At 43.2% G+C, this 23,116-nt stretch overlaps 1 protein-coding gene across 1 annotated transcript in view; it reads right to left on the reverse strand.

Moving 5' to 3' along the window:
- LOC126331082 (interleukin-1 receptor accessory protein-like 1-B) overlaps nt 1–19,029 on the reverse strand; it is a 121,329-nt gene extending 102,300 nt beyond the window's left edge. The window contains exon 1 of the mRNA XM_049996441.1: nt 18,809–19,029. Within this exon, the coding sequence (XP_049852398.1) occupies nt 18,809–19,029 (221 nt within the window). The remainder of the gene's footprint in view (nt 1–18,808) is intronic.
- Nucleotides 19,030–23,116: the final 4,087 nt, after the last annotated feature.

Consider the following 23,116-nt stretch of genomic DNA (forward strand, 5'->3'; position numbering starts at 1 on the left):
CCGAAATTTTTACAAAGGCACAGACGGTGTTTAGAAAGGATAGATTGCATGCATCCGCTGGTGGCGTGTTTGTCGCTGTTAGTAGTAGTTTATCGTGTAGTGAAGTAGAAGTGGATAGTTCCTGTGAATTATTATGGGTGGAGGTTACACTCAACAACCGAGCTAGGTTAATAATTGGCTCCTTTTACCGACCACCCGACTCAGCAGCATTAGTGGCAGAACAACTGAGAGAAAATTTGGAATACATTTCACATAAAATTTTCTCAGCATGTTATAGTCTTAGGTGGCGATTTCAATTTACCAGATATGGACTGGGACACTCAGATCTTTAGGCGGGTGGTAGGGACAGAGCATCGAGTGACATTATACTGAGTGCACTATCGAAAATTACCTCGAGCAATTAAACAGAGAACCGACTCGTGGAGGTAACATCTTGGACCTACTGATAACAAACAGACCCGAACTTTTCGACTCTGTAAGTGCAGAACAGGGAATCAGTGATCATAAGGCCGTTGCAGCATCCCTCAATATGGAAGTTAACAGGAATATAAAAAAAAAGGGAGGAAGGTTTATCTGTTTAACAAGAGTAATAGAAGGCAGATTTCACACTACCTCACAGATCAAAACGAAAATTTCTGTTCCGACACTGACAGTGTTGAGTGTTTATGGAAAAAGTTCAAGCCAATCGTAAAATGCGTTTTAGACAGGTACGTGCCGAGTAAAACTGTGAGGGACGGGAAAAACCCACCGTGGTTCAACAACAAAGTTAGGAAACTACTGCGAAAGCAAAGAGAGCTACACTCCAAGTTTAAACGCAGCCAAAACCTCTCAGACAAACAGAAGCTAAACGATGTCAAAGTTAGCGTAAGGAGGGCTATGCGTGAAGCGTTCAGTGAATTCGAAAGTAAAATTCTATGTATCGACTGACAGAAAATCCTAGGAAGTTCTGGTCTTACGTTAAATCAGTAAGTGACTCGAAACAGCATATCCAGACACTCCGGGATGATATTGGTATTGAATCAGAGGATGACACGCGTAAAACTGAAATACTGAACACCTTTCTCCAAAGCTGTTTCACAGAGGAAGACCGCACTGCAGTTCCTTCTCTAAATACTCGCACAAACGAAGAAATGGCTGACATCGAAATAAGTGTCCAAGGAATAGAAAATCAACTGGACTCACTCAACAGAGGAAAGTTCACTGGACCTGACGGGATACCAATTCGGTTCTACACAGAGTACGCGAAAGAACTTGCCTCCTTCTAACAGCCGTGTACCGCAAGTCTCTAGAGGAACGGAAGGTTCCAAGTGATTGGAAAATAGCACAGGTAGTCCCTGTCTTCAAGAAGGGTCGTCGAGCAGATACGCAAAACTATAGACCTATATCCCTGACGTCGATCTGTTGTAGAATTTTAGAACATGTTTTTTGCTTGAGTATAACGTCGTTTTTGGAAACCCAGAATCTACTTTGTAGAAATCAACATGGATTCCGGAAACGGCGATCGTGTGAGACCGAACTCGCATTATTTCTTCATGGGACCCAGAAAACATTAGATACAGGCTCCCAGGTAGATGCTATTTCCTTTACTTCCGGAAGGTGTTCGATACAGTTCCGCACTGTCGCCTGATAAACAAAGTAAGAGCCTACGGAATATCATACCAGCTGTGTGGCTGGATTGAAGAGTTTTTAGCAAACAGAACACAGCATGTTGTTATCAATGGAGAGCGATCTACAGACGTTAAAGTAACCTCTGGCGTGCCACAGGGGAGTGTTATGGGACCATTGCTTTTCACAATATATATAAATGACCTAGTAGATAGTATCGAAAGTTCCATGTGGCTTTTCGAGGATGATGCTGTAGTATACAGTGACGTTGCAGCATTAGAAAATTGTAGCGAAATGCAGGAAGATCTGCAGCGGATAGGCACTTGGTGCAGGGAGTGGCAACATAGACAACATAGACAAATGTAATGTATTGCGAATACATAGAAAAAAGGATCCTTTATTGTATGATTATATGATAGCGGAACAAACACAGGTAGCAGTTACTTCTGTAAAATATCTGGAAGTATGTGTACGGAACGATTTGAAGTGGAATAATCATATAAAATTAACTGTTGGTAAGGCGGGTGCCAGGTTGAGATTCATTGGGAGAGTCCTTAGAAAATGTAGTCCATCAACAAAGGAGATGGCTTTCAAAACACTCGTTTGACCTATACTTGAGTATTGTTCATCAGTGTGGGATCCGTACCAGATTGGGTTGATGGAGGAGATAGAGAAGATCCAAAGAAGGGCGACGCGTTTCGTCACAGGGTTATTTGGTAAGCGTGATAGCGTTACGGAGATGTTTAGCAAACTGAAGTGGCACACTTTGCAAGAGAGGCGCTGTGCATCGCGGTGTATCTTGCTCGCCAGGTTTCGAGAGGTTGCGTTTCTGGATGAGGTATCGAATATATTGCTTCCCCCTACTTATATCTCCCCAGGAGATCACGAATGTAAAATTAGAGAGATTCGAGCGCGCACGGAGGCTTTCAGACAGTCGTTCTTCCCGCGAACCATACGCAACTGGAACAGAAAAGGGAGGTAATGACAGTGGCACGTAAACTGCCCTCCGCCACACGCCGTTGGGTGGCTTGCGGAGTATAAATGTAGATGTAGATGTAGAAAAAGGCACCTATGGAAAGTTCCAGTCGTTAGACAGTCACAAGACATCTTCTGTGGGGGAGGGGGGGCAGATATGTGTCTCTACAGACTGGTTCGAACAAGACAGGAGCAGAACAAGAGATCTACAGAAAGTTCCGTTACATCAGAGAGTCACATAACATCTTATTTGTATGAGCGATCAGAGACATGTCCAAGGAGATCAGCCTCCTTTGGATAGGTGACATGCTGTCTCTCACACATAATTGCTGATTTAGACCATCTCCAAACCAGCAGTTGCAGGCCATCGGAAATTGACCGAAAATTCCAGCCATTATTCTTGTCTGTGATCCCATTTTATAACAGCATTTTGAGACCTAAAATTAAGGCTCTCTCTCTCTGTCTCTCGTGATGGGCCACACAAGTGTGTGGAAATAAACGTAGGCGTTGAGAATTTGCTTTCTGTTAACTGAGGACGATATGCTTCATGTATTGTGGCAACATATAGCAAAGCAGTAGTTAAATATTTCTGAGGAATTTTTGTGGGCAAAGAAATTTTGCACATCGCTCCAACCGATAGCGAGTGTGCAATAGCCATTATTTCAACTAGGGAAAGATTAACGTTCTATAGAGCGCAGGAAAGTTGCGACTGAGTGAATTCAGTCAAGGCCAGAGTATGGAATTAGCATTTCAGATCCAGCACGGAGAGAATGCTGTTGCAGATACCGTTTGGTTAGTTCCATCGTGCATTTGGCCACAGTAAATATTGAGTCCAGATTTTTCTCAGTCCAACTTGGGTACACTTCGACCATTGAATATCAAAAGCTAGGATACTAACCTACCCTCACATTGAGTACGTGAGAGTGTTTTCATTGGTTCAAAAAGTAAATTTATTCTCCACCAACTTGGTGCATTGACCAGCTATGACAACATAGATTTAAATAAGCTGATGAGGATTTTATTCTTCATTCTTTCCTGTGTTAAAAAAATTTTCATGTGTAGAGATAACGATTTTAATAATCGTCATTTAAATATGTCCAACAACTAAATATTTTGTTACTGACTATCAGAAGTAATTGTTCATGATTGTTGTTTATCACTTGGCCCCTGAAAGCAACAGTTGATAAATTAAATGTAGAATAAAAAAGGGAATAACTGTTTTGTCTTTCTAGAATAGACCCCAAGCTTTCACTTTTATTATTTCGTGCATTCTAAGTACTTGACAAGAGCATTTCTAACGATTTTTGTTATGACTCACCCCTAATATTAGCTGCCTTACAGGGCCAGGGTCATATTTATGTAGAATGCCTGTTTGACACCCTAGGCTTGAGAAGACAGTTCAGAGGTCTTGTCCATTTGCGGGCTGAGTGATAAGCTAAGTTTGCACACATTAGTACACTCACTGTGCAGATACAAAGGTTGGACGTATGATAAATTGGCGATCCTACTAGGATGTGAAATTACAGCATCTGATAGATTGTGGGATTGCTTTTGATAGGTAGAAAACACATAATCCTCCCAAACAATAAGCTGACGCAAATTGGAGCAAAAAAATGTAAATGTAAATCTGACTCAACTGTGTAGTAAGTGTAGATAGAATTGTATTCATGTGTTTCTTATTTTGTATTCATGTGTTTCTTATTTGCTGATGCTCAAGAAGAACGTCACATCTTTGAATTGGGTTGTGTTGTGTTTGACGCAACTCCACTAACCAAAAGGCTATATAAAAAACGAGGAAACGGGTTCAAAAATTGAATATAGGACCGTGGATGATATTTTGGGGTATACCCAAGTCTTATGATCAGATGTTAACGCGTTGTCAGGTTTGGAAAATTCGCGAACAGCAACTCATAGTGGAACGCTCAAAAATCACAGAAAATAATCGATTAAGACAAAGAGAAGCCATGGAAGATCTTGATAGAATCGAGTTGGACACGCAACGGGTAGATCAGCGAGACAGAACGCATAGAAATACCAAATGAGACCGAAAATACGACACATGATGTTCAATGTAGTCCAAAGAATGTACATGAGAACGGCGTTGCTAATGAATCAGACGCTGAGTCGGTAGATAATGATTTACAGTATACTGAACCAAACGGAATCATATTGAGTCAGTCAGGCTTGCAACTCCATGAAAGAACGAGTGTTAGTGCTCCTACGCTGTGTTCACGAAAAACAAGACAGGGAACGCTTGCATCAGATGGCAACTGGCGAAGATGGTGTAGATAAAAACGCCAACATATCTGGGATGTTGCAGCGTTTATTACAACAATCTCAGGAATCAGAAAATCGGGTAGAGGGGAGCATAACACATCAAACAACACAGTTTCAACAATTAGAATATCGTATAGAAAGGCGCATAGCACAAGGTCAAAAAGAATTAGAAGGGCGCAAACATTGGGGTGAAAGAAACTAACAAGGAAATACAAGAAACGCGCGATAATATTCAAGGCTAATTAGATCAAATGCGAACTGAAGCTAAGGAAGCGCAAATTACGCTTCAAACGCTCGTTGCAGGGCACAAACAATTGAGAACAGACATTGACACTGTCCAAAGAGACGGCGAAATATGTTATTGCTAAGACGACGTCTCACAAAAGAACGACAAATGCAGCACTAAAGAAATTAAATGCTCGTATTTTTAAAAAAACAAGAGAAAAACGAATACCAATTTCAATGGCTGAGAGCGGAAGTTTTACGTTCGATCGAAAGTCGTGGTGACGTTGAAAGCGTTAGGGAGGAGTCGCTGACGACGACAGAATCCACTTTAGTGTCGGTAGATACCACTGTGAGTGCTGCAAAATCAACAGTTGCCGATAATACGACAGAAAGGGTAGGCGAACATACGTGTGACGTAAGACGGAAAGGCCCATGTGGATGCCAGTCCGAAACCGCAAACCGCGAACGGGAAATTAGTCCAACCAGCGTGTGACAGAACATCACGGTAAATGTAGGGAACAGTATGGATTGCGAACACTTGTTCACGAAAGAATAACAGGCCAATCTGGAAAACGTGAGCTTGGTTGGCAGCATGGTTCAGTATGTCAAGCGCAAAAGTGTGACATCCGCTGATCAAACCATAGTGACGCGTTACGTAACGCCACAACCTGTAGGACGAATACCGGCGGGTTACAGTACGGCGTCTAACGAGCCAGATTTGCTGACACGTCAAGACGCAGAGCCGGTAGAGGGCGCTATGCACGTATATTGCGCACTGAGACCTGCAAGTGATTCTATTGCAGAAATGCCACAGAATGAACCAAGCTACACACGTTTGCGTACGTTTGACGCAAACTAAGTACAGAATTACAGTCTTCAAAACCCAGCAGGTACATCACAGAGAGAAGCGAGAGGTTTTGACGATAACCACTTTCTTACAGTGCAGAAATGCAAGCTCTATAAGGAAGATGCAAATATTCTCCACCCCCGCACATTTATTGACCAATTTAAAGTAGGAATACCGACACATTGGCCATTGAAACATAAGTTAGATTTTTTTTGCGCACATATGGAGGGAGGTGTTGCTGAAACTATGCAGAAGATAGCAGAAACTTGCGATTAGTTTGATTCGTTTAGAGCTGCCTTTATAGCAAGATATTGGTCTCCTGAGGCTCAAATGAAAATAAAATATGGATTATTACAAAACATCTCATTCGAAAATTCGCGTGAGAAAACAACAGTCAAATTCTTTGAGAATATGGCTAAAAGGAAGCAATACTTAGATAACCCATATAGCGACGGAGAATTGATTCAAATATGCAAAACGATACTACCAATGAAGTATCAACAAGCCTTGATAGGACGTGGTGGCGATAATGTAGAAACTTTCAAAGGTGTTTGGAGAGAAGTAGAATTCATGTGTGAAAACGACACTCAAAGACGTCGCGGTTCAGGACAGAGAATTCTGAAAGAACACGTAATACTAAGGAGAATAACAATAATGGTAGCGATGGTAGGCCTGTATTGCGATTGAATTTTGGACGAAATGGGAATAATTACGGAAATGGGAGCAGTGGAAACACTAGAGCACAGCGTAATGGATATGGTTTTAATAGTGGTTGGAACAGGCGGAATATAGACGAAAACAGGAATGGAAACTGGAGAAGTCTGGATAACCGACAGACTGACTTTAATCAGCCATCTACAGGTCCATGGAGAGAAAGGAGATGGGGAGGTGGTGCGAGAACGCAGACATAGGCAAATACTTTGGCTAATTACCGGTGAAACAAACCACAGATGGAGGTTGAATTACGACCACCAAATGCTGGGAAGCGTGAGAATTGACTGACGTTAGGTATTGCAGGAGTTCAAGCAGATAACACACTTTCTGCAGAAATGGATGACAAGGCGTCCTCTGCAATAAATAGGTTAAGGTGTGGCGTACAAGAGTCGGAACTGGGAACAGGAACGACAGAAAGATCATAAAAGGTATCCGCACAGATACTACAAATAGGGACGAAGTCACAACTGAAGTGTTGGGACGAGATAGGCTGGGTTGACCCTGACGATGAGAATGAACTCCCTGCATTACCTAGTAATGAACCATTTGATTATGACGAAGCATTAATGTATATGGTGCAGAAGTTTTATTGTGCACTGACGGAAAATGGTATTCAGCAGGGTAATACATATCCTTCTGTAACCTGTGACGCTACAGTTGATCAAAGCGATAGTGTTAACCGACAAAATACGGCTAATACACATCATAAAAAAAGAAGGAAGTACAGGTAAGTCCACCTGATCAAAAGTTCGACACGCTACAGGATCTACTAAAATCCTTCCACAAAACTATGATGAAAAGCAGAAAGAGTCTGAGGCATTGTTGATTGTGAGATTCGACAAAATCGGGAAGAACAAGTCGATAATGGAGAGGAAAATGACAGGGAAAATATCCCGTCTGGATCGGAAAACGAACCAGATAATAAAGTATGTGAACAGTCTGATAAATCAGATTAAGATGTATACAATTTTGCCACATAGAGGACATAGCATAGCAGTATTACCGAGACTATGTAATCATCACACCAGACACAGAAAACAGTTTCGTAATAAATTACGACACAGCTGAAAATTTGAATCTGCAACTCTCAACTGGCAGATAACATATGATAACGAGTTGAATCAGGGTGCGAGTACAGACAGATACACTTAACGTAGAATATGACTCCCCCGAATCTAAGAGTGAAGTACTTTCACACTTACAGAATACTTGCCAGGCTCTAAAATCCAAATTAAACCCGATTACACGTATGTGTGACGAGGAAACAAATTTAAAGGCAGTAGCAAGGTATGAAATTGAGGATTTAAAATCTAGATTGGTTACTTTAGAAGCTGATCTAGAAGCAGCGAGACTAAAGTTGGACAATTAGAAAAGGGAAGTACTTCTCCCCAAACTCTCGATAAAGACCATCAAATGTAAATGGAAAATGACGCAGCTATAGATGTCCATAAACATCCAGTTATGACAGAACAAGAACACATACATTGGTTAAATTATGAAGTAAGTGAGAACATATTAATGGAGGAAGTCGAAGATGAGAGTACTTTAGAGATAAGCCCGATACTTCGTGTAACAGTCGTTAACACAAAAGTTGACAGTGGGAGTGTATTAACGGTGATATCAGAGCCGTTATTCAACCGTTGCAATTGCGACACTGACATATTAGTATTAAAACACGAAAGAACAAAGTACATGGACGAATTATGGGACGTTCGTCGAACGTCACAAGACAGAGAAAAGTTGCATTTGACAGCCAGGGTCATGTAATAGAAACGAACTTTGTCATAGTACCAAAGATATCAGTCGATATGATTATCAGAACTGACTTCCTCAATCAACATATGGGGCAGAGGGAGTGTCACCTTAGGAGAAATCACCTTGAAATTCGAGGAAAACCTGAGACATGAATAAATGTGTGGAAATTATACACAGTTACAAATACAAGTAGGTGGAGATAAGGCTTGTCAGAATAATCCCCAATATCCATGGACGAACGAACCAGTGCCTATGCATTTGGGAACAGATGAAGACATTTACACAGAGATAAAAAAAAAAGTCTAGAGGGGTTAACAGATCAGCAGAGGTTGGAATTAGATACAATATTACACAAGCATGCGTTTGTATTTGTACCGAAACCTGGAGCAATTAAAGATCTACAATACGGATTCGAGGTTAAGGACAACAAGCCTTTCAGTGTAGCTCCGTATAACATCCCATTCAGATACCGATGTGCTGTATTCTATTAGTCAAATAAGAGGAAACCAGATACTGTCACTGAACAGGTGCCGTCAGCTTATAACAGCCCGTTATGTGTTGTGGAAGAAAAGGATGGAATGATACATTTGGTGTTAGATACCAGACTAATTAACACAATCATAGTTCCAGAAACAGATCATCCTGAGGGAATAGAAGACTTTCTCCAAAAATTTCATAATGTAAAATTTTTTTCATCACTAGATTTACGATATAGCTTTTGGCAAATTGAATTAGCTCCTGAATGCAGGAAATATATTGCATTTACTGCTTTTGGAAGGTGTTATAGGTTTAAAAGACTCCCCTTTGAATTGAACATTTCATCTGCAGCTTTTATTCGAGGTCTATGAAGTATTCTACCTAAGGAGTTACAGGAGCGACTGACATATTATGTGAATGACATCCTCATAGCAAAGCCACCGTGGGAAAACATAATGAAATTCTGGATACCTTACTGAAAACACTTAAAGAATATGGGGTAGCAGTACACTTGGAAAAATCGAAATTTGGTACATAACACATAGGCTTCCTATGACATGTCAGATCTGCACAGGGACTGAAACTGAACCCAGAAAAACTAGGGGCAATAAGAAATTTCGTAACACCATATAATAGTAAGGCACTCAGAGGCTTTCTGGGACTCGTAACGCTTTTTAAAAGGTTCATCTGTATAGACACTCGAGCTACACCCCGATAACGCGTTTTAACCGGTAAAACACTTCATGCATATGGGATGATACTGCAAAACAAGAATTTCAGAAGTTGAAAAAGGCATTAGCGGAAGCACCGATACTGTCACACCCAGATCTTACAGAAGATTTTTGTATGGCAATGGAGAGCGCCAAGACTGGGTTAGGCGAGTACTACTATAATGCTACGAACAAGATGGACAGATAACGCATAAGACCATTGCATTTGCCAGTCGTGTGTTATCCAAAAGTGAGAGGAATTATTCCATTACAGAGCTGGAAGCTTTACCGGTAGTCTGGAGTTTCCAAAATTTTAGGTATTTTTTGTTTGGAAGAAAAACTATTGTATACACAGATCATAAAGCTCTTGCGATTTTACTCACAGCAAAGTTGACACATGATAAGCTAGCAAGGTGGATTTTTATCTTTCAAGATTATGATTTCTATGTGAAACATATACCAGGGCCGGCAAACACCTGAGCAGATTTTCTTTCCCAGTGTCTACAAGATGCAACCCCAAGTAACAAGAATTTCGCAGATGAAGACTAATTTTTTTTATATATTACACTTCTTTTGAAACTACATAACAACAGCTTTCTCAAACGTTTCAAACGAACAGAACAAAGACCCAGAGGTGTTAAGGATCAAACATAAATGGAAAGACAAAAACTCTGTTGACATTCGTCAGAATTATTTGCTAAAGAATGCTGTTCTACAGATGAGACTCAAGCACACGCTTGTGGACAGTGTGTCCACTTTAACTTTTATTAATTCGTGCATTCTAGGTACTTGACAGGAGCATTTCTAACGATTTTTGTTACGATCCGCCCCTGATATTAGCTACCTTACAGAGCTAGGGCCATATTTATGTAGAATGCCTGTTTGACATCCTGGGCTTGAGAAGACAGTTCAGAGGTCTTGTCCATTTGTGCGCTAAGTGGTGAGCTAAGTTTGCAAACATTAGTACATTCACTGTGCAGATACAAAGGTCGGACGTACGTTTTATTTTAACACTCTATAATTTCAGTATATCGGTTTAGGGGGTTGTCATTTTAGACCAAGTCTTTTTTGCACCAGTTCACACATAGAACATAGAGATTTACTTGTATTTCGACTTGTAGGGGATGGAGCGTCCTTTATTTTGAGTTTGTCTGCTCCTACTTTCGAATGGTATACTGAATTTTTCTTGCAGCAGGATAACGCTAACTGTGGGGCATCATCAATTTAGAGCTGTATTGCGAATTTAGGCACTCACTGTGTAGCACTATGAATACTGATGTGCAATTAGGAGCGAATGTACTTTACTTTCCGATCAAAAATAAATAAAGTACTCTAACCTAAATTTCCCCTCCTGAAGTGCAGCACAGACTGACCGTTTCCTGTCATTTCCAGGGGAGGGGTCGTGGTTGGGAAGTGACATCATAGGTTTGGTGGTAGGCGGGAGGAGGGGAAGGCCAATGGCACTGTCTTGTGGATGTAGTGCGACTTAGCTCAGCTGGTCCCTTGTGTCAAGCTGAAGACACACGTCTCCGAATTAGGTTAGTGGAGGTAGCCCAACTGAACTATAAATAAATAAATTACTTAAATGCCCTGCCTTCCTTCCCAGCACAGAATTGCTGTTTCCCATCGAAAATAAATGAAGTACAGTAACCTAACTTTCCTCTTCAGCAGTTGAACAGGGACTGACCACTTCCCACCATTTCCAGAGGTCGCATCAGAGGAGGTGTGGGGGTTGGGTGACGTCATAGGAGTGGGGAGAGGGCTGGGAGAGCTAGGTTATTGGAATTAGCCCAATTTCCCTATTTCCCACCAAAATTTCCCGTCATTTCCAGGCAGTGGAGGCAGTGTGATGCCGTAGGAGGGGTTGGGAAAACACAGACGCCATTTTGAATAAGTTGTTTGTCCTCAAACCCCCATCACCCCACTACTCTCCCATACTGATGAACAGGTACCATAGAGCATTGCGGAGGGGGCTTGAAGTAAATCACATGAAATGCGCAGAAGGAATCATGAATTCCAGGTAGCTGTCAACAGTTAAGCTTGCGCAATTACTCTATGTAGAGAGGTAAAAAGAATGGAGTACAATGGTCTAATAGGCCATAAACCATGCATTTCCGTAGTCAAAGCTAAGTGGCGCTTGAGGTAGTGCAAAGAGCAATGCTACTAGATGGTGGATTACGAAACATGTAATTTGGAGTGATGAATTATCCTATATCTTGTGGGAACCCAATAGAAGTGTCTATGTTTAAGAAATGCCTGGAAACCTCCCCTGCCATATGTGTCAACACTGAAGTATGGAGGAGGTAGTGTTATAGTATGGAGGCACCTTCACGGCCCTTGTTTAACTGAAGAAAAATCTAAATGTGGAAGGATATGTGGACATTTTAAAGTTTTGTGTCCTGTGTACAGTAGAGGTACAGTTTGGAGACGGACGATTGTTTGCATTGCTGCATTGGCATAAAGCAGCATGTATGAGGCACTGTTTTGTGAACAAAACCTTTCCTGAAATCGACTGGCCCACCCTGAGTCCCAATTGGAACCCAAAGGTACTCCTTCGGAATGAGTTAGAACAACAACTTCGCTCCAGACCTCAATGTCCGTCATCACTATCTTCTGCGGTTTCGGAATTTGAGGAATACTGGGCTACCATTCCCCTGCAGCCATTCAGACAACTCGCTGAAACTGTCCCCACTAGAGCTCCAGCTGTCATAAAAGCGAAGCAAGAAGACAATCAATATTAATGTCTTCTAGTAGGAGTCTGGATATATCTGATCGGATAGTGTATGTACACTACTGGCCATTAAAATTGCTACACCACGAAGATGACGTGCTACAGATGCGAAATTTAACCGACAGGAAGAAGATGCTATGATATGCAAATGATTAGCTTTTCAGAGCATTCACACAAGGTTGGCGCCGGTGGCGACACCTACAACGTGCTGACATGAGAAAAGTTTCAAACCGATTTCTCATACACAAACAGCAGTTGACCGGCGTTGCCTGGTGAAACGTTGTCGTCATGCCTCGTGTAAGGCGGAGAAATGCGTACCATCACGTTTCCGACTTTGATAAAGGTCGGATTGTAGCCTAACGCGATTGCGGTTTATCGTATCGCGACAATGCTGCTCGCGTTGGTCGAGATCCAATGACTGTTAGCAGAATATGGAATCGGTGGGTTCAGGAGGGTAATACGGAACGCCGTGCTGGATCCCAGTGGCCTCGTATCACTGGCAGTCGAGATGACAGGCATCTTATCTGCATGGCTGTAACGGATCGTGCACCCACGTCTCGATCCCTGAGTCAACAGATGGGGACGTTTGCAAGACAATAACCATCTGCACGAACAGTTCGACGACGTTTACAGCAGCATGGACTATCAGCTTGAAGACTATGGCAGAGGTCACCCTTGACGCTGCATCACAGACGGGAGCGCCTGCGATGGTGTACTCAACGACGAACCTGGGTGCACGAATGGCAAAACGTCATTTTTTCGGGTGAATCCAGGTTCTGTTTACAGCATAATGATGGTCGCATCCGTGTTTAGCGACATCGCGGTGGACTCACATTGGAAGCGTGTATTCGTCATCGCCATACTGGCATATCACCTGGTGTGATGGTATGGGGTGCCATTGGTTACACGGCTCGGTCACCTCTTGTTGGCATTGACGGCACTTTGAACAGTGGACATTGCATTTCATATGTGTTACGACCCGTGGCTCTACCCTTCATTCGATCCCTGCGAAACCCTACATTTCAGCAGGATAATGCACGACCGCATGTTGCATGTCCTGTACGGGCCTTTCTGGATGAAGAAAATGTTCGAGTGCTGCCCTGGCCAGCACATTTTCCAGATTTCTCACCAAATGAAAACGTCTGGTCAATGGTGGTCGAGCAACTGGCTCTTCACAACACGCCAGTCACTACTCTTGATGAACTGTGGTATCGCGTTGAAGCTAAATGGGCAGTTGTACCTGTACACGCCATCCAAGCTCTGTTTGACTCAATGCCCAGGCGTATCAAGGCCGTTATTACGACCAGAGGTGGTTGTTCTGGGTTCTGATTTCTGAGCATCTGTGCACCCAAATTGCGTGAAAATATACCAGTTTATCATCTGCATTTCTTCTTGTTGTAGCAGTTTTAATGGAAAGTAGTGTAAAACTCACTATTTGCTCTGATGCAGTATTTTATTGCATGGGAAAGCGAAAAAAACTGTGAGTGGGAGATATTCACACTCAATGATAGATGTGAAGTTACTCTCTCTCTCTCTCTCTCTCTCTCTCCATTCTCAAGACCTCAAAATCCTAAATAACTATCCGAGACCTGCATCACAGGTAAGCAATGCAACAAAGGTGTTATCTGTAGCAGGGCTATAACAGCGATGACTTCATTGCCTGTCAAGCCTTAGCGCCTGTTGAACAGTGTGCAATGTTGGGGCACTGCAGCCCGCCCTTTCCTGGTCTCTTATCGCGGTTTCCTATATCTTCTGAGGTACAGGCTGAAATATGGGAAGGGAATATAGAGACACTGTTGATGACAGTGTCATAGAAAGACAAGAGGAAGTAGATGAGGATGAGATAGGAGACAAGATACTGCGAGAAGAATTTCACAGAGCACTGAAAGGCGCAATTAGTAACAAGGCCCCAGGAGTAGACAACATTTCCTCACAACTATTGAGACCCTTGCGAGAACCAGCCGTGACAGAATTATTACACTTGGCGTGCAAGGTGTGTGAGACGGGTGGAATCAAATGGTCCAAATTGCTCTGAGCACTATGCGACTTAACTTCTGAGGTCATTCAGTCGCCTAGAACTTAGAAGTAATTAAACCTAACTAACCTAGGGACATTACAAACATTCATGCCAGAGGCAGGATTCGAACCTGCGACCGTAGCGGTCGCTCGGTTCCAGACTGTAGCGCCTAGAACCGCTCGGCCACACCGGCCGGCCGGCCGGGTGGTATCCCCTCGCTCGTAAGAGGAATGTAATAATTCCAGTTCTAAGGAAGGCAGATGCTGACAAAATGTGAATAGCACCGAATCATCAGTTTAATACATCATGGTTGCAAATTATTGAAACAAATTATTTATCGAGGTATGGAAAAAATGGTAGAAGATCATTTTGGGTTCCAGAGCAATTCAGGAACACCCGAAGCAATACTGACCGTACGACTTATCTTGGAAGGCAGGTTAAAGAAAATCATACCTACGTTTACAGCATTTGTAGATTTGGTGACAGCTTTCGACAACGTTGCTTGGATACACTCCTTGAAATTCTGAAGGTAACAGGTTGGGAATGTAGGGAGTGACAGACCGTTTATAACTTGTACAGGAATCAGACTGCAGTAGTTATTAACAACCAATATAAATTTATGTACTAGTAAATCTTTTCTGGAGGTATTTTCTGGAGCGTGGATGGTAAGCAGTTCAGACAAGAAGAGAATAGAAGCTTTTGAAATGTGGTGCTACAGAAGAACGACGATAAATACCTACATTAGCTGTTACCGTGAGGTGGGACGGAGTGTGTAAGCACAAGCCTTGTATTTTTTTTCTTAAAAAGGAACAGCACGATAAATTTCCTTGAAAGTAAATGTGCGAGTATGTACGAACGTCTTTCAATAAATAATGCCCCACTTCTCAGAAAACATATTTTCGTAAGAGCTGGAATATGGTGACAATATTAGTCAACATCTCTTTTACATTTACTATTTTCCTGCATTGTCTCCGTCATGTTCTATGGCCTTACGCCAGTATTGTGCAAGAGCATGTTCTCTCTGTAGGTAAAAGCTCTTGTGCTATGCTCGTAGCCATGTTTTCGTTGCATGCATTAGCTCTCGTCATCCTCAAAGTGCGACCCCAGTGTTGGCTGTGACGGATGCTGAAGTCATGAACGAGACCAAGCACATCACAGTTTCTGCCCTTTCTGTCCATCGCCCAACAGTAGTATTTTTCAACCGCATCAGTACTATATACTTTCGAGTTAACATTTATGGATATATACCACCGTTTCTTTTTCTACAATCAAAAATTCAATTAGAGCACGTTGTCGTAATGAGTGTCTTGCGTCGTCACCATTTTGTTGGTTCACTACAGGTCTGCCATCAGCCATACTCGTTTGAAACTTCGCACATGTGCAGAAGAAACAGTTTTGGAGCATAAGAAAGACCTGCTACGTCTTGTTGTCCATGGTCCGGTAGCTGCAAGTACATGGCTGACGTATCACTGGTATTTTAGATGTTCATGCAATGTAGGCTTTCACGTCGTGTACTGCTTTCACTTAAAAAACGTCCGGGCATAAAAATTTCCCTTGACATTTCAACTCCAATTAGGAGCAGAGCAAGGTGGCGCGGTGGTTAGCACACGGCATTCGCATTCGGGAGGACGACGGTTCAAATCCGCGTCCAGCCATTCTAACTTTGGTTTTCCGTGATTTCCCTAAATCTCTTCAGGCGAATGCCGGGGTGGTTCCTTTGAAAGGGCACGACTGATTTCCCTCCCCATCCTTCTCTAATCCGATGGAACCGATGACCTCGCTGTTTGGTCCCCTCCCACAAATTAACTAACCATCATGTGCGCATGTGTAAGGAAGCTACTGAGATTTGTGAATATCACAATAATTTTAACAGTAAAGAGGAAGGTTTTAAATTGGATAAAGTTTGTGTGTCAACGCTACACCGAGTGTGTTGGCATTAAGGTAGCTGACATCATGTGATGGACTGTAGAGCCCTCTACGCCGCCTATATATTCGGCGATACCTCGAGTTGGTAGCAGTTTGCCGCTTTATCTCTGAAGATGTCATCAACGGCTGGAGATGAAACGTTAAAATTTTTTTTATGTATCGACCAGGGCTTAACAGCGCGGAATTTTTAACTGAAAGTATAGATGTTGTTGATGTGCCTCGGAAATGTCTGTGCAACGTGGATATCGTCGTCGTTTGTGGCGCGGTGTTCTGGTATACAAGTCACTGAGAGCAATAGAGATTGACTTGGCTGGTCAATTCAATAAGCAGCAGCTTATGGGTGGTCCAAATGTTTTTCGCGGGTTACGAATGCAGTTCAAGTGTGATGTCAAAGCTCATTTTTGGAGGCAGTGCATGTCAGACCTAGGCTGTTGTGTGGGGTAACCATGCTGATTATGGAGGCCTTGAAGCTTTCCCTGATGCAAACATTTTGTCTTGGAAGACATGGAGTATAGCTGAGAGTACTGGTCTGCTCACAAGGGTTCCCTGTGGTACTTCGGTGCCAGACAAGCAGTTTACTTTGTCTACAAACAGAAAGAAGAAGCTCCATGGAGACGAGTATCTGTTTATATGGGCCAAAGTAGTGAACAGCAATTGTAAAATAAAGATTTTTGGTGACTGTATGTTCTATTATAGACAATATAAATTCTTTATCTCCTTTCCTTATCTCTCCCATGTTCCGAAAAAAAAAGAAAAATTTCACTTATGCACTATAGTTCAATTCTTTTATCTTAGCGGTTCGCGCATGCCCGCCCAGACGCGGGAGATTGCTGCGTTGCCAGTTGCACGTGCCAAGCAAACTTACGTTTAGGGGGAAGCGCCGCGCTGTGCACGATTTTGTCATCACTGCACTGCTCGCCTGTGCAGACACATGATGTTCCGACTGCTCTGACACACTTATCATTCGATTTCACAAAAACTACTTGGGCCAAAAATTTGATTTTTACACATCTTCTTGACTGATACCTTCCCCCCATAAATGACTTAATTTTGTTTCGATGTTCAACGCAGTTATTGTGCAGCATTAAATGTAGTAAACCACTGCACGAAATTTTGAAGAGTTTGCAGAGGTAAAAGTCCATAGCTTATACTTTCTGTATGGTTGATTTCAGTTTCGACTAGAAATTTCAAAAAATTACATTCAAACAAATAAAATCCATGAAGTAAGACAATTCGATATCGTTTGTAAATAAATAAAATACTAAGCGCTCAACAAGGTTTGATCTCAGAACCTTTTGCTTAGCAGTCAAACACTTAAACCATTACGCTAATGCAGCTCAGCATACAGTCTACTTCCTGGAGAATTTTAAAGTAGGACGCAAAATACCGACAAACACTGTTGGTATGACTATGAATTACTCACGTTTCGTCGAAGTACAATAGGAGATAAACAATTACAGCTGTTCTTTATTGCGAAGAAGCGGTTAGTGAGAATGATACAAACACCTTTCCTTGCTATCACCTGAATTAGGAGGCTTACTGCTTGTTTGGTTTAATTAATTAATAGAATATGAAGCAAATGGTATAAAGAATGCTTTTTCCAAACTTTCTATAAAAGGAATTCTGCTATCAAGACATTGCTTTCGTTCAGTTACTTTATTTATGAGTGAACGTTTCCAAAACTGAAGACACTCGTCCGTGCTATGCACTGCAGCCGTGCTCTGGCAACGTCGTTCTCCGTTCATCGGCTGACTGTGTTTTGTGACGTCAGATGCGCAGAACGTACCTAAACTCGGCCGCCGTCATAAATGACGCGCACTTTAGTAGCAGTGTGACCTTGAACTGGACTCAGCCAGTCGAGGCGCCCAGTAGTTCGTGCCGAGCCGGCATTGCTACTAGTGACTTGAGGCGTTTGAGAGGAAGGGAGGGAAAGTGCCACGCAGGCGGACGTTTCCGGGCCGGGGCTTTGAAACTTGCCCTTCAATTATAGTAAGAAGACAGGTTTTAAATGCGAAACAGTTGCCAAACTAAACATTTCCAGTTGCTGCTAACCAGAGCATAAATTCTCGTCTTTCTTCAGGTTATGTTACACGTCAGTAGTCAGTGTTCTACTTTCTCATTTCCTCCTCTACTGTAGTGAGAAACCAATAAAAAGCATCAACCGATATATGTACCAGGTTTTGGAACAATCCTAACGAAGACATCTTTGAAGCGCACCACGTTTCAAGCTACATTGTTCTTTTCCTACTCCAATTTCGTTGTTCCGTCAAAAACAGCGTGCTCGTCATGCAGAACAACCCCATCTGACTCACGAAGTTTCGCATTGTTTTGCTTCCGAGTGACGACCATTAGCGCCAGAAGAGCAACAACGCAGCTTTCGTAGGGTTGGCACGTCATACTCGTTCTCTCGTATTTCCTCCAGTGGCGACGCCTGTTCGCGGGTGTAAGCGTATGATAGTGAACACAAGCAAATTTTCGATGAATGCTCGTTCGCTCGCGTTTGCTTCCATTCGCTCCGGTCTAAATGAGACTTGAGAGACGGCGCTTACCACTCGATGCTGTCGTAGTCCCTGGCGCAGCAGTGCAGCGACTTGTACTTGGTCAGGTACGCGGTGTCTACGCTGTTGAGCTCCGCGCTGATGGTTGGCGGACTGGGGTCTGGGGCGATGAGGTGCTCGCAGAAGCTGCCGAGGCGAGAGGCCCGCGCCCTCGCCCCGAAGCCAAGCAGCAGCAGCAGCAGCAGCGGCAGGGCGGGCTCCTTGTGCCGCATGGGAGCTGGCGGCTACTAGCCGAGTCGCTATACGCACTTCCTCCTAGCCTTCTGTCCCGTCGCTGCCCACTGCGCAACTACCGGCTGCCGCGCCGTATGTCTCAATCTTCAGCTAGATATGAGAGGAGTGCAACGAGAGGCGTCCCTTGTCAAGTCATGAACTGGTCAACGGCTGTGTCTCTTTAAAGCGCTCGTAAACAAACAGTTTGTCAAATCCCGCGTCTCTCTCAAAAAATGGTTCAAATGGTTCTGAGCACTATGGGACTTAACATCTGAGGTCATCAGTCCTCTAGAACTCAGAACTGCTTAAACCTAACTAGCCTAAGGACATCACACAGATCCATGCCCGAGGCAGGATTCGAACCTGTGACTGTAGCTAGCGGTCGTTCGGTTCCAGACTGAAGCGCCTAGAACCGCACGTCCACCGCGGCCGGCGCGTCTTTCTCAAATTGCACTGAAGCGCTAAAAAAACTGGTAAAGGCATGCGTATTCAGTCACAGGGATATGTAAACAGGCAGAATACGGCGCTGCGGCCTCCAACGCCTACAAAATACAAGTGTCTGGCGCAGTTGTTAGATTGGTTACTGCTGCTACAATGGCAGGTTTTCAAGATTGAAGCGAGTTTGAACGGCCGGCCACTGTGGCCGAGCGGTGTTAGGTGCTTCAGTCTGGAACCGCACTGCTATACGGCCGCAGGTTCGAATCCTGCCTCGGGTATGGTTGAGTGTGATGTTCTTAGGGTAGTTAGGTTTAAGTACTTCCAGGGACTGATGACCTCAGATGTTAAGTTCCATAGTGCTCAGAGCCATTTGGACTATTTTTGAGTTTGAACGTGGTGTTACAGCCGGCGCATGAGCGATGGGACACATCATTTCCGGGGTAGCGAAGAAGCGGAGATTTTCCCGTACAACCATTTCAGGAGTGTACCGTTAATATCAGGAATCCGGTAAAACATCATATCTCCGACGTCGCTGAGGCCGGAAAAAGATCCTGCAAGAATGGGAGCGACGACAACTGAAGAGAAACGTTCAACGTGACGGAAGTGCAACCCTTCCGCAAATTGCTGCAGATTTGAATGTGGGCCATCAACAAGTGTCAGCATGCGAAGCATTCAACAAAGCATCATCGATATGGGCTTTCAGAGCTGAGGGCCCAATCGTGTACCCTTGATGAATGCACGACACAAAGCTTTACGTCTCGACTGGGCCCGTCAACACCGACTTTGGACCGTTGATGACTGGAAACATGTTGCCTGGTCGGACGAATCTCGTTTCAAATTCTTTCGAGCGAATGGACATGTGCGGGTATATGGACAACCTCATGAATCCGTGGACCCTGCATGTCAGCAGGGGATTGTTCAAGCTTGTGGAGGCTCTGCAATGGTGTGGGGCGTGCGCAATTAGAGTGATATTGTATCCTTGATGCATCTAGATACTACTCGGACAGGTGACACGTACGTAAGCGTGATTTCTGATCATCTGCATCCACTAATGTCCTTTGGGTAATTCCAGCAAGACAATTCCCACACGCCCTGAATTGTTACGTCTCGAGGAACACTCTTCTGGTTTCAAACACTTCCGCTGCCCACCAAACATCCAAAACACGAACATTATTGAGTATATCTGGAATGCCTTGTAACGTGCTGTTCAGAAGAGATCTCCATCCCCTCGTACTCTTAGGGATTTAGGACAGCCCTGCAGGATTCATGGAGCCAATTCCCTCCAGAACTACTTCAGACATTAGTCGAGCCCATGTCACTTCGTGTCGCGGCGCTCTTGCGTGTTCACGGGGGCCCTGCACGACATTAGGCAGGTGTATCACTTTCTTTGTCTCTTCGGTGTATTTGGCAATGTGCTGCTTTGTTTGACCCGTTTGTCAAATCAAAGACTGTGTCTGGCGTGTTTGAGAAAATTTTGATTAGCTGCTGATTTGATAAACGTATCTGAAAATTTATGCTTGCGTTTGTCAAACAAAGGTCTTTTTTTGTTTATTTGACGTCTAGAATGGAAATGAAAATTGAGAATCTGTTAGACGACGATCAGTTTGATTGTAGGAAAGGTAGAGGCACCAGAGAGGCAGTTCTGACGTTGCGCTTGGAAACAAAAGCAAGACTGAAGGGCGAGACTCGATCATAGGATTTGTCGATCTAGAACAACCTTTCGACAACGGAAAATGGTGTATAGTGTTCTAAATTCTAAGGAAAAATGTAGTTATAAGGAAAGACGCGTACTATACAATATGAACAAAAACCAAGAGGGAGTAATGAGACTGGAAGACCAAGGACGATATGCTCGGATTAAAACTAGTGTAAGACGGGGATGCAGTCTTTCCCCTCTACTGCTCGATGTACACAACGAAGAAGCACTAACGAAAGTAAAATAAAGGTTCAAGAGTGGAATTAAAATTCAGGGTGAAAGGATATCACAGATAAGATTCGACGATGACACTGCTATCCTCAGCGAAAATAAAGAACATCAAGATCTGTTGAACGGAATGAACACTCTAACGAGTACAAAATATGGACTGACAGTAAATCGGAAAAAGGCCAAAAGAAATGGGAAGGAGGAGAAATGAGAATCGAGAGAAACTTAACTTCACAATTGGTAATCATGAACAAGACAAAGTTAAGGAATTCTCCTACTTTGGAGGCAAAACAATCCACGACGGACGAAGCAAAGAGGACATAAGAAGCAGGCTAATACAAACAAAGAGGGGCATTCCTGGTCAAAAGAAGTCTACTTGAATCAATCATACGCCTTAATTTGAGGAAGAAATTCCTGAGAATGTACGTTTGAAGCACAGCATTGTATGACAGTGAATCATGAATAGTGGTAAAGTCGGAAATGAAGAGAATCGAATTGTTAGAGAATAATATTGAAAATTAGGTGGGCCGATAAGGTAAGGAATGAGGCGAAGAAAGGAACGTGTAGAGAATACCAACAAGGAGAAGGCACAAGATGATAAGGCATGTCTTAAGACATAAGGGATAACCTCCACGTACTAGAGGGAGCTCTAAAGAGTAAAATACGTATGGATAGACATACAATGGAGTATATCGAATAAATAATCGAGGACGTATTTTGAATAAATAATGGAGATGAAGAGGTTACCGCAGGAGAGGAATTCGTAGCGAGTTGCGCCAAACTAATCAGAAGACCGATGACCCGCCCCCACCCCCTAAAAAAACAATTTAATGATATTTGTTATGTTAATATAGAATTCTCGATACATCTTACTATCTCTTAATTATACGGGATGTTTCACAATGTTTTGACGAATTCAAATTTGAATAACACACATAATATTCGCGAAACAAAGTTGAACATTTTACTTATGAAATACGCATCGGGCAAAAGACGACCATCCACTGATACACAAAGCTTGAGACGTTTCGCCCAGTTTTCAAACATATCTTTCCTAACTTCCGGAGGAATTCTGGAAATTTCATTGCGAATTGTTCAAATGTGTGTGAAATCTTATGGGACTTAACTGCTAAGGTCATCAGTCTCTAAGCTTACACACTACTTAACCTAAATTATACTAAGGACAAACGCACACACCCATGCGCGAGGGAGGACTCGAAGCTCCACTGGGACCAGCCGCACAGTCCATGACTGCAGCGCGTTAGATCGCTCGGCTAATCCCGCACGGCATTGCAAATTACATCTTTTAACTGTCCCAAGCTTCTCGGCTGGTTGGAGTAGACTCTCGCCTTCAAATAACCCCACGAGTGAGAGACTGGCGCGATTAAATCAGGTGGACGATGCGGCCATTCGACACAAGCGCGTTTGGAAATTACGCAGTTACCAAGTGCTTCACGGACGACTTGCAGGGTCTTGTTGGATGTGCCGCATGAGTCGCCATCTTGTTGGAAGCAAGTTCTCGTAACGAATGACGAGGGCTTGTCTGTAAATTCCAACGCACACGTTCCATGTTCTTGGAAGTTCGGACATTTTTCCGAGGGCCGCTTGACTTTCGATGCACCGGCAGCTGCACGGAAATTTCTTACCTAGTTCAATGTTATTTCACGAGCAGGAATTGGATATGGGGGCTGAATCTTTAAATGCTTACGAAAGGCACGTTGCAC

The sequence above is a fragment of the Schistocerca gregaria genome, chromosome 2, assembly GCF_023897955.1.
Source record: "Schistocerca gregaria isolate iqSchGreg1 chromosome 2, iqSchGreg1.2, whole genome shotgun sequence".
NCBI lineage: Eukaryota > Metazoa > Arthropoda > Insecta > Orthoptera > Acrididae > Schistocerca > Schistocerca gregaria.